This window comes from Myripristis murdjan, chromosome 3, assembly GCF_902150065.1.
Source record: "Myripristis murdjan chromosome 3, fMyrMur1.1, whole genome shotgun sequence".
NCBI lineage: Eukaryota > Metazoa > Chordata > Actinopteri > Holocentriformes > Holocentridae > Myripristis > Myripristis murdjan.
This window is the reverse complement of record NC_043982.1, coordinates 43050251-43066418: the sequence shown is the minus strand read 5'-3', so window position 1 is coordinate 43066418 and position 16168 is coordinate 43050251. Positions and strand designations below refer to the sequence as shown.

At 43.4% G+C, this 16168-nt stretch overlaps 1 protein-coding gene across 5 annotated transcripts in view; it reads left to right on the top strand.

The window, feature by feature from the left end:
- The window catches only part of neo1a (neogenin 1a), a 243274-nt gene that overhangs the window by 224406 nt on the left and 2700 nt on the right, over positions 1–16168 (top strand). For 4 of the 5 annotated variants that reach the window (XM_030046518.1, XM_030046517.1, XM_030046506.1 and 1 more), the window contains exons 18-28: positions 867–1005; positions 2646–2753; positions 5072–5266; positions 6876–6908; positions 7221–7286; positions 8541–8679; positions 9714–9958; positions 10583–10675; positions 11147–11320; positions 13885–14172; positions 15799–15935. In XM_030046518.1, coding sequence (XP_029902378.1) covers positions 867–1005; positions 2646–2753; positions 5072–5266; positions 6876–6908; positions 7221–7286; positions 8541–8679; positions 9714–9958; positions 10583–10675; positions 11147–11320; positions 13885–14172; positions 15799–15935 — 1617 coding nt within the window. The remainder of the gene's footprint in view (positions 1–866; positions 1006–2645; positions 2754–5071; positions 5267–6875; positions 6909–7220; positions 7287–8540; positions 8680–9713; positions 9959–10582; positions 10676–11146; positions 11321–13884; positions 14173–15798; positions 15936–16168) is intronic. The other variant, XM_030046513.1, reaches the window with a different exon arrangement.

Below are 16168 nucleotides of genomic sequence, written 5' to 3'. Positions count from 1 at the left end.
AATGGAATCTAAATATAATTGACACGTGAATGGTGGCTGGTGGCTAAACAAAATGTCCTCATATAGACTCAGAAACAATATATGTGCCTACATGTGTCTCAATACTGGCTTAGATATTAGGCTGAATTACAGTTTAGATAAGGATTATCACTATGTTAACATATACAATGTAAAATTATTAAGGTATTACTACATTAATCTATGTTATATAATCAAATTTGGCTCTAAATTAATCAAAGATGTTTGAAAAATAGCTTACCTTCACACAGCATGTGGTTACTTAAGACGACCTTTACCTGTCTTAAAGTTACGATACTATTCAAGAAAAATAGTAAGATAATTTCTTTCAAGAATCCCATTTATTTTTTAGAAAAATCTTAAGAATAAAGTTGAGAACATTCTTAAGATCTTTTGTTTGGATTCTTAAGACATTTTGTGTGTGAATTTGAAAATATCTTAAGATTCTTCTTAAACCCAAACTTAAGAAAAAAAGTGGAACTTAAGAAGAAATTTAATCTTAAGAACCTTTGGAGAATCCGGCCCCCGGTGTCGGTGATGTCTGGAGGTTTCAGCAGCAAAGCGTGTTGAGCAGCGCTCTGCATCTGTGGAAAGGGTTTGGGTTCCACTCAGTGGTCGCCGTGGGTAACGTGTCTGCTGTAAACACACCGCTGTGCTCAGACCGGTCACTGCCGTCCTGCCAGCAGAAGTTACCGCTGAAAAGAGAAAAAAATAGTCCCGAGTAGAGTGGCGGTTCACGATCAGTTCAGACAAAACGGCTTTGGAGCTCAGCAGAGTCTGGTTTGTGTTTTGGGCTGTCATTGAAACTGTTTATGTTTGTGTGTGTGTGTGTGTTTGTGTGTGTGTAGACGGCCAACACCACCAGCCTGAGCTACATGGTGACGGGACTGAAGCCCAACACGCTGTACGAGTTCTCCGTCATGGTGACCAAAGGCCGTCGCACCAGCACCTGGAGCATGACCGCCCAGGGCACCACCTTCGAGACCAGTAGGAGCACCAGCAACACACACACACACACACACACACACACACACACACACACACACCCCTGCTGCGTAGATGTGATGTCGAGCTCTGCGCTGAGAGGTCACGGTGCAGAAATATCAAGCCTGACACTTCAAAGGAGAACAAGAAGCAGAAGCGAAAACACTGGATTTGGACAGGAACAGAGGATGTTTATCGTTACATTTTCACAAAACTTTCCACTGGAATTACATCAAACTGGTGATTTAGGGATGTGATTTCAGTAATGCAGTGTTTGCATTTACCTCCTTTTAATGCAAACCAGCAGTAAAATCTGTCAGTGAATTAATTCCATATTTTGTCTGTTTCTGTCTCGTTTGCTCAGCGTTTCCACTCGAGCAGCAGCAGAGTCACAGACCACAACTTATTCTCTGAGTTCAAGCTTTTTTTTTTTTTTTTTAGCTGAAACCAGATTGATTTTTTTTTTATCGCTGGTTTATTATTCCCTGAGTGTTAAACCTCCACGAGTTGCCTTTGGTCGTCACAGTTCTCGTAGTAAATAATTACCGCGTGTATCAACATTGTTTTAAGACTTACTCTTCCATGCATTGAAATCCACAGCAATCTGTAACAAACCGTAAAATTACCCGTAGCGCCGTCGCCATAGCAACGTACTCCACACTCCTTTTGAATGCATTCCACAACTCGAGTTTCGATCTGCATTGAATTTATACATCATACATTCCCTGGAGTGTTTCTGCCCAGCTTTGTGCCCAGATGAAGGCTCTCTGTAACCGAGTCAGCGTCCCCGCTTTTATTTTAAAGGTGAAACTGCTCGACCAAAAGCGAGTGTGACGCTGAACCTGACATTAAACCATCATAAAAAATGTTTGGATCAGCTTCTATAAATGCATTAATCGGTTATTGTTTTTTTTCCTGTCATTTCAGTCTTTTTTTAATTATTTTTTTATGTGTTCAGCCTGAGGTTTGTTTTCAAAGTCTGCAGCGAGATGGGCACTGACATGCACATTCACACACACACACACACACACACGAATTGCATGCACAGAGAAAATGCATTCACACACAAATGCATAAACATCTCAGTGCACACACACACACACACATACTCACATACACACATGTGCTCATATAGACGCAGTGATGAACTGCACACACACTGGCATATAGATGTGTGTGTAAATGTGCATTGCATACACACACTGAATGAGTACTGTACATTATAGGGCACCACTTTATGGCCAGTAGGAGTGGTAACACACACACACACACACACACACACACACAAAACAAATATGTATATAAATATGTATTTATAAAAAAAGATAAATCTGCACACATCCACACACACATACAATCTCATGTTGCTATTGAAGTTTATTTAGAGCCCAGTTTCACTGTTTCCAGTCTCAGAGGCTTAAATGTCCACAAGTTGACAACAAACAAGATGGCGCCTCTTGACTTAAACGCCATAGCAGGCAAGAAAAAACTCCTGGAGGAAATCTTGAGAACGACCGCAGAGAGAGAGAGAGACTGTGTGTTGTTTGAATTAGTAATCGTATAAAATGTCCATCACTGCTTGTTACTAGTCTTGACCTTTTATCTGACCTTTTCCTGAACGCAATAACCGTCCCCCTCCACAGTTCCCAGCTCCTCGCCCAAAGACGTGACGGTGGTGAGCAAGGAGAGCAAGCCTCGCACCATCATCGTCAACTGGCAGCCGCCGTCCGAGGCCAACGGCAAGATCACCGGTCAGTGTCTCGTGTGTTTGCTGCTGCTGTCGTCTCCAACGTTAAGACAAGGGCACAGCTTGGACTGTGGTTAGACCCGATGTAGCACGGCACCAAAACTGTTTTTGTTTTTTGTGATGATGTTCAGTCTCTTTAAATATCACTATTTTCATACCAAAATGTCCGTGTTTCCTTTAAAAACTTGTTCTTGTCACGGTAGAAAAGCCTGTGAGACAACATTCACACCAAAACGTGCCACTAAAACCAAATTTTATAAAGAGAGGAAGTTGAACCACGGTGACTGGCTGCTGTGAGACAGAAAAACAGAGTGCAGTTCAGCGTTTTGGCCATCGGGGGGCAGTGCTGAGCACCTGCTAAACAGTACAGCAGAATATAGGGCATTCAGTGGGGCTAAATGCTATAAAACGATCACTACATTTGATTCCAGATATTGATCAGTAAGTGGATGGATGCTCTGTTTAGCCCAGTTTTAGCCTCTACGGCGCCCCCTGGAGGGTGGAACACCTCTCTATACGGACCATTTCTGCTCAAACTCTCCACTGAGACCCAGATTAATGAAATTCCCTTTATGTCGGCGGCTCTTTACGGCAGGGTGACCCGCCTTCATTCAGTGAGAAATACATCACTGCCTTTTGAATGAAAAATAATAATTTATAAGAAATATATTTGAGCAGTTATATGACTTAATAAATTGTACAAAAGGCTAAGGTCACAGAGTCGTAAAGTAAATGACAGAATGTCTTAAAAGTGAAATGGGAGGAGAGCTGCAGCGGGTCCTGCTGCTGAGTCAGGAAAAAGTGGATCAGCTGCTCCTGAGGACAAAATGTTCAGAAAACACACCCAAAAAAGGTGCCAGAACTTATTTATGTTTGTTTGTTTTTTTGCTATTTGGCATAATCCTCTTTATTTTTGTTGGTTTATGTGCTAAAAGTGTTATTATGTCATTTTTCTGTGGAAGTGAACGGAGAGATCAGTGTTGTGGAGTAGCAGCTCAGGAGAGCCTGGAGCAAGATTTCAGGGGAACTGTGCTGTGTATATGTGTTCAGTGTGCTCATATATATATGAGCACATTGCTATACACACACACACACACACACACACACACACTTACTTACTACACACTTACTTTCTTTTTTACTTACTTTGAAGCCAGCTCTCTACCAAAGTTCAATTTTGCTCGAAAGAGTGAAGACAAAACCCAAAAGTTTTCTAAAAATCTGTCAGAACAACAAGACTCATGATATATTTATAAAGACACCGAGCCTGTGAGAGGACTTTGAAGAGTATTTTAAAGAAGGCCAGAGATCCACAGCCTCCACACCCAGCCCCTAGAAAGAGCATGAGCACTGAGATTAGGGATGCATGGTAATATTCTGGCACATCATCAATATCAGCCAATATCAGCTTTAAAGTGAATTATCGGTATCAGCCGGAAATATAAATTTCTGCTGGTATGACACGCTGATACCTGTTAAGGTTTGTATGAAAGAAAATGTTGTCTAAAAATTAATATGGCATGTTTTAACATAACCCAGTGAATGTGTAGATTTTGAAAACCATTGTATTTAATTTTTGCATCTGCCAGTGGGCCTTCACATTAAGAGTGGGCATAATAATAAAATGTTAATTCCTTTACAGGCAGAGTTTTCAGACAGAACATAATCTGGGAGTGTAACGATCCATCGTTCTGGATCAATATAATGATCAGCAATCCAATATGATCAATACTTAGTGAAAATATTGATCCATTTCATCAGCTTAGAGATACACCTTTATTTTGAAATTCCCTCTGAAGGCTATCCACTCCCCTCTCAGGAATAAAGCAGGCTCTGAATACTTATGTCAATGTGATATAACAGTTTTTCCTTTTTAATAAATTTGCAAAAAATTCTAAAATTCTGTTTTCACTTTGTCATTATAATGTACCAAGTGTAGATTAATGAGAGAAATAGATGAATTTAAAAGACTGTGGCATCAGGCTGCAACATAACAAAAGTGCAAAAAAGTGAAGGAGGTCTGTATACTTGGTGAATGCTCTGTACAAACGAGATTAAAGACAGACTCGACCGAGCCTGTAAAACAAAAACACGGCGTTGTTGTGTAACTGATGTCGATAAACGGGCATAATAATTTAGTCTCATTTCAATCATCGTGGCTGATTTTGTTGTATCGGCGAATATTGTATCACGGTCCAGAGCGTCTGTCAGATGTTGTATCCAGGTGAAACTGAAATATTGCAAGCTAGTAAACGCACCAGATGGTCTTATTTTGTGTCGAAGCCGCTGACTCTGGATGGATCTCTGTCTCTGACCCTGCAGGCTACATCATCTACTACAGCACCGACGTGAACGCCGAGGTCCACGACTGGGTCATCGAGCCGGTGGTTGGAAACCGTCTGACCCACCAGATCCAGGACCTGACGCTGGACACGACGTACTACTTCAAGATCCAGGCGCGCAACTCCAAAGGCATGGGCCCCATGTCCGAGGCCGTGCAGTTCCGCACGCCCAAGAGTAAGTTTGACTGAGGGGCCCGAGCCTGGGGCCGAGGCCGAGGCCGGGGCAGGGCGGGGGGCGGAGGACGGGGGGCGTTTGCCGGTTTTCTGGTTCACATCAACCCTGATGGAGGAAAAAAAATCCGCCCTGAAACACCTGAACGCTGCTGGTGATGTCGCTCGCCTCTCTGCAGCCCGTGCCTTCTGTCGCTCAGCCGTGTGTTTTTCTGACTCCTTTGAATCGTTTCGCCAAACGGAGGCAAGGAGACGTCGCATCCAGATATTTTCCGGCGCAGCTACAATGGAGTTTGAAAGCAAAAGATGTTTGAGCGCCCCTACACCATCAACTTGCAAATGTCAAGTTTTGGTGTCAGGTCCTCAGAATCAAAGAGCCGGGGCTTCTTCTTCCTTCTTCCAAAGTTTCGCGGCGGCGTTCAAACGATCTCACCGGGAGAGATCCGTCACAGAGGAAGCCGAATGCTAATTTCTCCTGTAATAGATCAGGATGCAGCCCTGCGTGTTTGAAGGTCTGTCAAAATACAGACACAATGAAAACCTATTATGCTTCAGCTCTCTTCTCCAGCCTTCCTGACACGGAGTTTTACTCGGGGTTGTGAGAACTGAAGTAGACGTAGACGTGACTCCTGGAATTCACTCAGCATCACGCTTTGATGACACCTGAGAATGTAAAAGTATTCCAGGGTGGATTTTTAACTTTTTAAATCCCAGTAAATCAGATGAGAAATGCGTCTCGACTCATTGCAAATAGATAGATAGATAGATAGATAGATAGATAGACTTTATTGATCCCAACCAGGGAAATTCTGGTGTTCCAGCAGCAACAGTAGAAACATACAATAAAGTTAAATAAAATAGAATAAAGGCTAAATATGTACAATAAAGACTAAAAACTAAAAATATATAAGGGCTAACCTAAGAAAAAGAGATATGAGATGTGACATATAGAAATGGTAATGAAGTATATACATGATTGCATAGATAAGGAGAGTTAGCATGAAAAACAGTGTGACTGTATATTAACCTAGGATGTAATATATAGATAATAAATAATAAATAAACAGTTAAGGTGCTGGTTGATGTATAATAAATAAAGAAAAATGTTGGACTTGATGCTGCAGGAAGACTTGATGATGACGTCGCTGAGAGAAAGCATCCGAGAAGAGCCAGAGCTTTCCACCAAGTTTTTTTTTTTTTTTGGTGTGCATCCATCCCTTCAGCGTAAAAGAGCGAAATGCCGTTTTTAGTTCCAGTTTAGTTGGGTTCATCAGAAGATGTTGATATGGCTTCACTGTGTGTTATTTCGCTGGTTGTGGGCTGCATTTTTTTTTTTTTTTTTTCTTTCTCGATGCTTTGCTCTTAACATCAGCTTGGCTGTATCTGTAGTACACTCCTCTTTCTCTTTGTAGTTGCACTGGTTTCTTCATTCTCCTCTCCCTCCACCTCTTTCTTTCCTCTGGATTTGAGAATCTTCTCACTTTTAACTCCCTCTTGCTATCCCTCATTCTCTCCGTCTGGTTTTCGTCCGTTCTCCCTCGCTGCTCTTTTCAGCTAACCTGATTTTTGCTTTTTATTTTCTCTCCCTCCCTGCTCTCCTTTGGCCTGTTAAGCTGAGTCCTCTGACAAAATGGCTAATGACCAAGGTAAACTCCCTCTCCACACTTTCTCTCTCACTGCGCACCGCTGACTCTGCACCTCGTGTGTGTGTGTGTCTGTGTGTGTCTCTGTGTGTGTCTGTGTGTGTGTGTGTCCTCTCTTCCTCAAGACTTGTGCCTTCTTGGGCTGATGTAAACTTTGCGCTGCATGACTTGCAAAACCTGATTTTGCGTACAGACGTTTTCAACATGAAAGTTGTATAGAGGCATGCATATGAAAGTGGAGAAGGAGAGCACTTCAGAGAGTTTATGGGAAATATATTCCTGCCCTGCTCATTTAAACTTTGTGTCCACTGCCAGCCTCCAATCTCCCAGTGAAGCCAGGAGGCAGCCAGCCTTCCCCGGACAACTTTGGATCTCCAGTGGGTAAGGCTCCTCTCGCTCAGCACCTCTCACGGGCGTGCACACCAGTGGCTCACAAACATTTTTTTTAACCAAACCAACACTAAAAACAACACGACATAAAACATTTATTTAAAACTGATACATGTGTTGCAACAATTTCAATAAGATCCATAGAACAAATAGTCATATAGTTACTCAGAAGTATTGATGAATAAAACGTTCCGAATAATAAGTTTATTGCGTTTTTAATGCATTTAGAAGTTAATTCATTACATAAGTGCCCAGCACAAAGGCACGAGTGGAAAATAAAGTGTTTACAGAGAAGAGAGCAAATGTTTCAGCTAAATCGCTCTCATCAGTGCTCTGGGAACTTTAATGAAACTAATTTCCATTTATTTGCACAGGCCTTCTATTTTGCATTGTGCAGAATGTTTTTTTTGTTTTGTTTTGTTTTTTTTTTCAGTTAATACTTTTGATTGCAGCACCTGCTTTGCACCCAACCGGCCTTTTTCCTTTTGGATAGATTTAAAGATAAATTGCAATATGTATGTCGCTGGTATCAGGCATCTAGGCTCTGACCTCATCACACTTTTATTATACATATATATATATATATGTATATATATATATATATATATATATATATATATAGGAGAATACCAGTGATTTTACTCGTTTACTACAATTTTCCCACATTTTACATCTCAACAAACCATTTTGCAGATTATGTGGGCGTACTAAAGACTTGACACCATATAATCAAAAAGGAAAAAAAACGTTTCCCCTGGTGGAGAGATTATCTTTATTGCAGTGATTTTAAGTGTGAAGTGTCAAGTTCATGTTCATGTTGTAGTGGAATGCATGGAAACCCATGGCTGGATAGACGGGAGAAAAAAAGAAAGATCTAAAGTAAGATCGCTTGCTTTGAGAAAAGATCAGTGACGTTCATGCGTTTTGCAGATATTGCACTAAACATGCAGAAATCACCGGTGTGGTCCTTTAACATGGTGAGCAGGTGTGAGGATGTGCAGTGTGAGCAGTACAGCAGCAGTTCAGCTTGGACTGCATTATTACCCATGGTGCATCAGATATGAGTTTGCACCCTCATGACCTATGGAGCGGGTCCCTCCCTCTTCATAAATCCCAGTGAAAGCCCTCGGCGTCGCTGAGGATCTGCTCTGAAATAGCAGCACTTCACAGGTAATTTATTGCATTTGCTTCACACTCTCTCTCTCTCTCTCTCTCTCTCTCTCTCTCTCTCTCTCCTCCTTGCAGGTAAACCCGGGATGACGGGCAGCGGTGAGAACCACATCCTGGTCATCGTCATCATCATCTCGGTGGGGGCCTTCACCATCATCGTGGTGGTGGTGGGCGCCTTCCTGTGCACGCGGCGCACCACATCCCATCAGAAGAAGTGAGCCGCGCCCCTTCATCTCCCTTTGCACCAGCTGCTCTTTGACTTTTCCTTTTTCTCTTTTCGTTTCTCGGTCCTCTTTGCTCCTTTCTGCTTCATGCCTGATACTTTACACTGCGAGTGTTTCACACGCATTTGCCCCTGAAAATAGACCTGTGCAAACTGCAAAAATAATTTACGAGTAATTTACCATCTTTTATTACAAAGGTTTACATTTCAACCAAATACAAACAACTGTGATTATTAAACGGCAGCAGAAAGTGAAGTGGTGATGCTCCCGTTTTCCAATACAGACACCAAACACTGACCACCGCTCTGCTAGCAGAATAGCCCCAAATATCTCAATCAATCAATCAATCAATCAATCAATCACAACTTTATTAATCTCACCAGGGGCAATTCATTTGGAGCAGCAGTTTGTGTGGCACATGCCTTTCACACAAGGACAATATAAAAACAAAGACGCCAGTACAACAATACAACAACACACCAGGAGCTCAAATGGACAGTAGGATAAATCTAAAAACGAGTGCGATGAATATCATGAAAAAGAGAAGAAGAAGAAAGAAAGAAAATCCCCTATAGAAAAAAAAAATCCCCTATAAAAATCTCCCTATATCTGTTACTGTTTCACAATAAAAGCCTCCCGCTGGTTCATCAGTGGAAAGCTTTTGATGTGAAACAGCAGCCTTTGCGTGTAAAAGGCATCGGCCAATGAGTGATTTTGGTGGCATGTGCTGCTGTACGGATGTCTGCTCCTTAGTACACACACACACACACACACACACACACGTTCTCAATATATGTCTAAGAAACTGTTTATTAATAAGCTCTGTCTTACTTGAACGTTTTTCACTGTGCTCCTAATTTTTCATTTTGAAGCACATGTCTCTTCTTGAGGAAAAAGTAAATAAGAGCTCTCTACTTTTTTTTATACTTTCCAAAACTTTTATTTACTCCGTTTACCTGCAGAGCTGCCTCGTGTATCCCATCCTTCTTATTCGTAATGACTGATCTTTGTGCTCTTGCCACAGGAAGCGAGCTGCCTCCAAATCCTCCAACGGCTCCCACAAATACAAGGGAAACTCCAAAGACCTGAAGCCCCCGGACCTGTGGATTCACCACGAGAGGCTGGAGCTGAAGCCCATGGACAAATCCCCGGAGCCCAACCCGGTCATGACCGACACGCCGATCCCCCGCACCTCGCAGGACATCACGCCCGCTGACGGCGGCCTGGAGAGCAGCGCACACCTGCAGCAGAGGCGCAACTCATACCGCGGTCAGTCCTGCCAGAGGGGAAGACTTAGAAATGCATTACCATGGGAGCGAGATCAAAGTGAAAAATGTCACCTGTGGTGTGTGTTTGGGTTGAGAGCTTATATGCATAATCAGGTCCGCAAGAGCTCCTGAGTCTGGTCAGGAAGCTCAGCGTGTGTTTGAGGATCCAAGCAGTGAATTGTGGGAACTGACTGAGGAAGCGTTAGTATGTCAGGTGGGAGGAGAGTCCAGCCTGCGGGAGGCTGCAGGATCAATCACAGCACGAGTGGGATGTTTAACATGTTTCTGCTGGCGTCCTTTCTCTGTTTCAGGAGTAAATGTTTGGCTTGTCCTGTGCTCTCGTTCCTTGTTTGATGATCACACAAAACATTTCATGCTTTTCACACATTCTGTCCACCTCTGGTCATGATTCCAGCGCAGCAGCGAGACACTTCCACCGCCATTAATATTTACAAAAGGCTAAATCCAGAGCGTGTAATTGGGTGTTCAGAAAAGTGGAAAAAAAGGACATTTACAGCCAAAAACCAGTGTTCATAACGTGAGGGTCCACAATTTGTGATCCACAAAAAAGAGCCGTCAAGTAGCCGCTCTTTCTGATTGGCTGGTTTCCAACATTACCTTTTAGGCCACGAGTCAGAGGACAGCATGTCAACACTAGCAGGCCGACGAGGGATGAGGCCTAAAATGATGATGCCGTTTGACGCACAGCCGCCTCAGCGTAAGTGTGTGTGTGAGTGTGTGAGTGTGTATGTAAAAAAAAAAAAATAAAGCTATAATACTCCCCAGGTATCTGACGCTGTATTTAGAAAATATTCACGTCAGTACATGTGACAGAAGTCCATTCAGCAGAAGGAGCGGGTGGCACATCAGGCTCATGCTGTTGTTCCTCTAATCTACTGGACAGCAGCTTCCTGCTCAAGGCAAAGGCCATTTCATGCTTGCCACAACTACTCAAATTTATTTTTCCCCCCCGACTTGCCCATATATGACCTCCAGGAAAGAGTTTTGAGTGTGTTCAGTGCAGAAAAAAAATGCATTTTGGTTCATTTTACCAGCACATCCTCCCTCATTACAGCTGGTTAAACATCTTGTCCTGTGTTTGTGTGTGCACGTGTGTGTGTGTGTGTGTGTGTGTGTGTGTGTGTGTGTGTGTGTGTGCCTGTGTCCACGTCCATTTCCATTTCCACAGCTGTGATTAGTGCTCACCCCATCCATTCCCTCGATAACCATCACCACCATTATCACATGGGCAGCCTGGCACCGGCGACGCGCAGCTACCTGTACCACCAGGGCAGCGGGCAGCACCCGCGCCCGCACGCCTGCGCCACCCCCCTCTCCCATCTAGACAGGGTGGACTCGACAGGTGAGACCACTGCCACCTGCTGGAGGGCAGAGGGATTACAGAGGAGCGGCTAGTGCTGAAGACAGGCCACGTCATGTTCATGTTGTCTCCATTCATTCGTTCGTTCATTCATTCATTCATTCATTCATCTTGTCCAATCCAGAGCATCACTAACCTCTGTTTCCCCTCCGAGTCCAGTCTTTCTGCTCTCTTCCTCTTGGCTCCTCTAAACTGCACCAGACTGGAGCTGCAGCAGATTAAACTTCACTCAGACGATCTGCTGCAGTCGTGTCGTTCATGCGCCTCGGCTCGGGGGTTTGGACGCCAAACTCGTATTTTCCACACCTGTGACTCCCTCCTTCACACCTGGCATTAACGCGCGTCTCATATCTGGATATGATTTATCCAGACGACATGTGCATCTGGTGTTGTTTTGCGTCTGCATTGAGATCTGACTGGGATCCGATCGCACGTTACAGGGAACACGTCACGTCCTCTGCATGCCAGGGTACAAGTAATTGTACCCTGAAAATTTGCTTGAAACAAGTGAAAATTTGCTTGTTTCATTGGCAAAATTTGTTTCTTGTTTCTAGCTAATTTTCACTTATTTCAAGTGAATTTTCACTTTTTCTACTGGCAAATTTTTCCAATGAAACAAGCAAATTTTCACTTGTTTCAAGCAAATTTTCACTTGAAACAAGTGAAAATTGTCTAAAAACAATTTACTTCTGAGGTGATCATGTCTTATTTTAAGTGTAATGAGATATTTTGACTAGGAATAAGACATTTTTGACTTGAAATAAGACAAATAATCTTGGTAAGATTTTGCGTTTTTACGGTGTGGTGGCCCAACACCTTACTGAGACAATTAATGATGCTTTTCCCTTTAATGGATTTGTTGGATGTGAACCGGAGACACATTTGCATTTACATCACTTTGAGTTTTCAAAGTGACGCTGAACTTGACAGGCTGATCGGCCGTGGTTTGGGTGATCAGATCTCAGTCGGACCTCGATGCGTCTCGGGTGCACTTCCACCTGTGCCTTTACGTGTTCAAGCGCCACCTGATTGCTATCGGATGTTCCCAGATGCAGATTAATACCAGGTGTCAAGGCCTTTGTCTGTGTTTGTCGTTTTAATCTCTCCCGACTTAAGAAACGTCTAAAGGTCACTGTCAGCACTAACTCATGTTTTCCTCAGCGCCGTATTTACAGCGGCTCCAAACTGCTGTGAAAGACAGGCGCTTCCTTCACCGACAAATGCCAGACGGCTGACAGACCTTCGTCTGATAAGCCTGAAATGCATTCAGCACATTTACACTGTTGTGTCGACGTAATTACTGACCAGGGTCTATCCCAGATAAAAACAAAATGCTAAAAATGATAAATGAGTAATGATCAACAGTCAGGGTGGTGGTGCTCACCAAGAAACTACAGACATGACAATGAGAGCTCTCTAATCAGATATGAAACCGGCTTTATCTCATAATAATAAGAAAATACAACTTAATATACAAGGCATTTAATACTAGAGGCTTCCAAAAATCTGAGAGGTTCACTTTGTTTTCTGTATGAAAGCTTTTCTCATTTATGAGCACTGAATGGCATCAAGCTTTCCTTATGTCAGAGAAACCTTGAAATAATAAAGACCTCACTTTAATCCATCAGGAGCCCAAAATCGTTCTAAACTCTTGTATTCATTTTTACCATTAACGAGGATGTGCAGTGTCCTGGATGTGAAGGACTGCACCGGAGCTTTCAGTGTCGTGAATTCAAATTAAATGTTTAAAATGTTGTCAGCCAAATGAGCAGAGGCAGAAATAACAAACTGAGCAGAGAGCCGAGCACCTGCGCACGGCTCAGCGTCTCAGCTCAGGTTTAGCCCGAGTTTAGACGCTTGTGTGGTGAAGTTTGGGTGAGCTCCAAAACTACACCGACTGGCACACGCCGCTTTGGCCGAGCTGACCAGATGGCACGTATTCTAGCTAAATCGTGGTGAGATTGTCACTGGATTACCACCACAATGCTGCAGCAGCACAAAGATGAGTTTAAAGTTTGGCTTTGATGGGGAGCCGATCGGCTGAATCCCAGAATTTGTTTAAAGTAACTAACTTCTCTGCGTCACTCAGATTTCAGCTCGGTGGTTTGGAGCAGACGGCGCTGAAACGGCTGAGATGTAATTTCAGCTCAGTAGAAAATAGTGAACTCTTGTGTTTGGGGGTGTTGGGCTACGGTAAAGAAACGAGAAGGGGCTCCGATTTTTCAGATTTCCTTAAACTAACAACCTTAAAGCAGCAGTTTGCCCGACCGGCGCTGAGATGGCGCTGTTGTGTAGAGTTTGCCTCTTCAGAGACGCTACCTAAGCAACACAAAAACAGAAAATAATCCCATCAGAAAAGTCAGGTTTTTCAGACCATTCGCCCTCGCCGATACGTGAGAAGCAGCAGCAGCTGACTGTGATGAGTTATAGAGGCAAAAATCAAAAAACTGGAGCTGCAGGCATTCATGAGAGGTGCCCTGATGCCCGTCCAGGTTCTGTCCGCTCACTCCATCCTAACCCCCCCTCTGCCCTGCCCCCCTCTTCAGAGTCGGTGAGGAACACCCCCAGCTCCGAGCCCCTGCCCCCGGCCACCGCCTCCTCCCAGGCCTCCTGCCCCTCAGAGCTGCTGGCCGACCCGGAGGGCAGCTACCACGGCTCCAGCACCACGGAGGAGGAGCCCAGCTACGCCAGCAACCTGCCCCCCCACCGCCCGGCCCACCCGCACCCCCACGCCCACCCGCTCAAGAGCTTCGCCGTGCCCGCCATCCCCGCCACCAGCCACGCAACATACGAGTCGCCTGCCCTGCCCAGCACCCCGCTGCTCGCTCAGACCGGTGAGCAGATGGACACACACACACACACACACACACACACACACACACTTAAGCAGATGTCAAACCACAAGACAGCTCAGATCTACCAAGAACCAAGACTAAACTAAACAGAACGTCAAATACCAGGCTCATGGGTACTACAGTACCCATGAGCCTCAGCGATCGTTACTATGGTGAAGACGCCAGCTAAATCTGTGTAATAAATTGAAATCTATTAAATATTACTCAGCATTGTGTTCCAGACAGGCGGCTGCATTCACGAATAAAAATGTATTTAAAACACACAGTTACAAAGTGCTTCATACAGGTGGAGAATAAAAACAAGTAGAGATCTGTGGATAGTCTTTAGAAGGCGTTTAAAACAGTCCAGGGACTCAGCAAAACAAACAGGCCGGGGAAGATTGCTCCTGCAAAGGAGCGCTCACCTTTTGTTTTGCATTTGGAGCGAGGGATGGACACGCCCTTACGGAAAGAAAATATATTTACCAATATATTAAATGTAATATATGGTAATATATTAGAATATATTACATTTAATATATGGAATTACAATATATTGAAATATATTTTATATTTGAAAATGTCTTAGCAATACATGGAATAATATATTGGTGAAACATATATTAATGCAATATATTTATATATTGCATCAATATATTGTAATGTATTTCAATAAATGGAATAATACATAAGTAGTTGCGCATTTCAGATACTGCAATATATTGCATATGAATGTATATGTTTATATCCCGTAATATATTTCATTTTATATTTATAAATATCCTCCATAATGTATTTAGATTTATATTTGATGAATACTGGGTACATATATTTATGACTTTCCAATTATATGGGAACATGTATTGGAAATATATGTACAGATATATGCCATGCATGGTCCATGCGTATGTCATGGTTGTTTATTGGAAAATATACAATGTTAAAATAAAAAAATCCCAATATATTTTTTTTATGTTGCAATATATACATATATGGTATATGCATATATTGCAGTATATTTGAACATATAAAGACAAACTATTACATGTAAAAATATAGTGCCGTTTTTGGCCTTGATTGCAATATATTTTTTTATATGTATCAATGTATAGACATGTTTGTTCTATGCATATATTTCAATATGTTGAAAAATATAAAGACTAGTTCCCATATATGGAAATGTATTATCTAATAGATCACATGATATTTTCCAGTATACTGCAATATATTTTTGTTTTGTAAGGGCAGCCACGATGTGAGGATGGCAGAGGTGGAGAAGTGTTTATGGAGGGGAGGGATCAGAGATGTCACCGGGGTCAAGGCTGTGTGCTGCTTCAGATTTATTCATAAAAACAATATTGTAGTGCTAAATCATCGAGCGTGGAGCGAGCCGAGACGGGAGTCTGCCGGTAATCTGGGCTGATCTAAATTATCTGTGTGAGCGGGAGCTGTTAATCTGACCATCAGGACGGTCCCACAATCACAGATAAAATCCAAGGCTGTGACCTCACCGCCGCACACCTCAGCCTCAACCAACTGCAGCTGCAGGTGTATGTAGTTCTCACTCAGCTCTGTGTGTGTGTGTGTGTGTGTGTGTGTGTGTGTGTGTGTGTGTGATCTCCTCAGGGCCTCCCTCTCACCCCCACGTGGTCAAGACGGCCTCCATCGGCACGCTGGGCAGGACGCGCACGCCCATGCCCGTCACCGTGCCCAACGCCCCCGACGTGCCGGAGACCAGCAAGATGCTGGAGGACGTAGACAGCGTGAGTATGGCGCCCCACGCAGGCCGCTCGCAGAGGACGCAGTTAGCTTCTGTTGTGTTTTTTAAAAAATTTTCCTGGTAGAAGTAAGAACGTGGCGGCGGCGTGTTGTAAAGCTCCGCTGACAGTCGCACATTCCAGACCCATGTCTGCTGTTCTCATGTTGGGATGTGGATTACAGTCCCTTTCAACCGGATGTTGATGTTAACCACATTTTTTTTCTTTGTTCTTTCTCT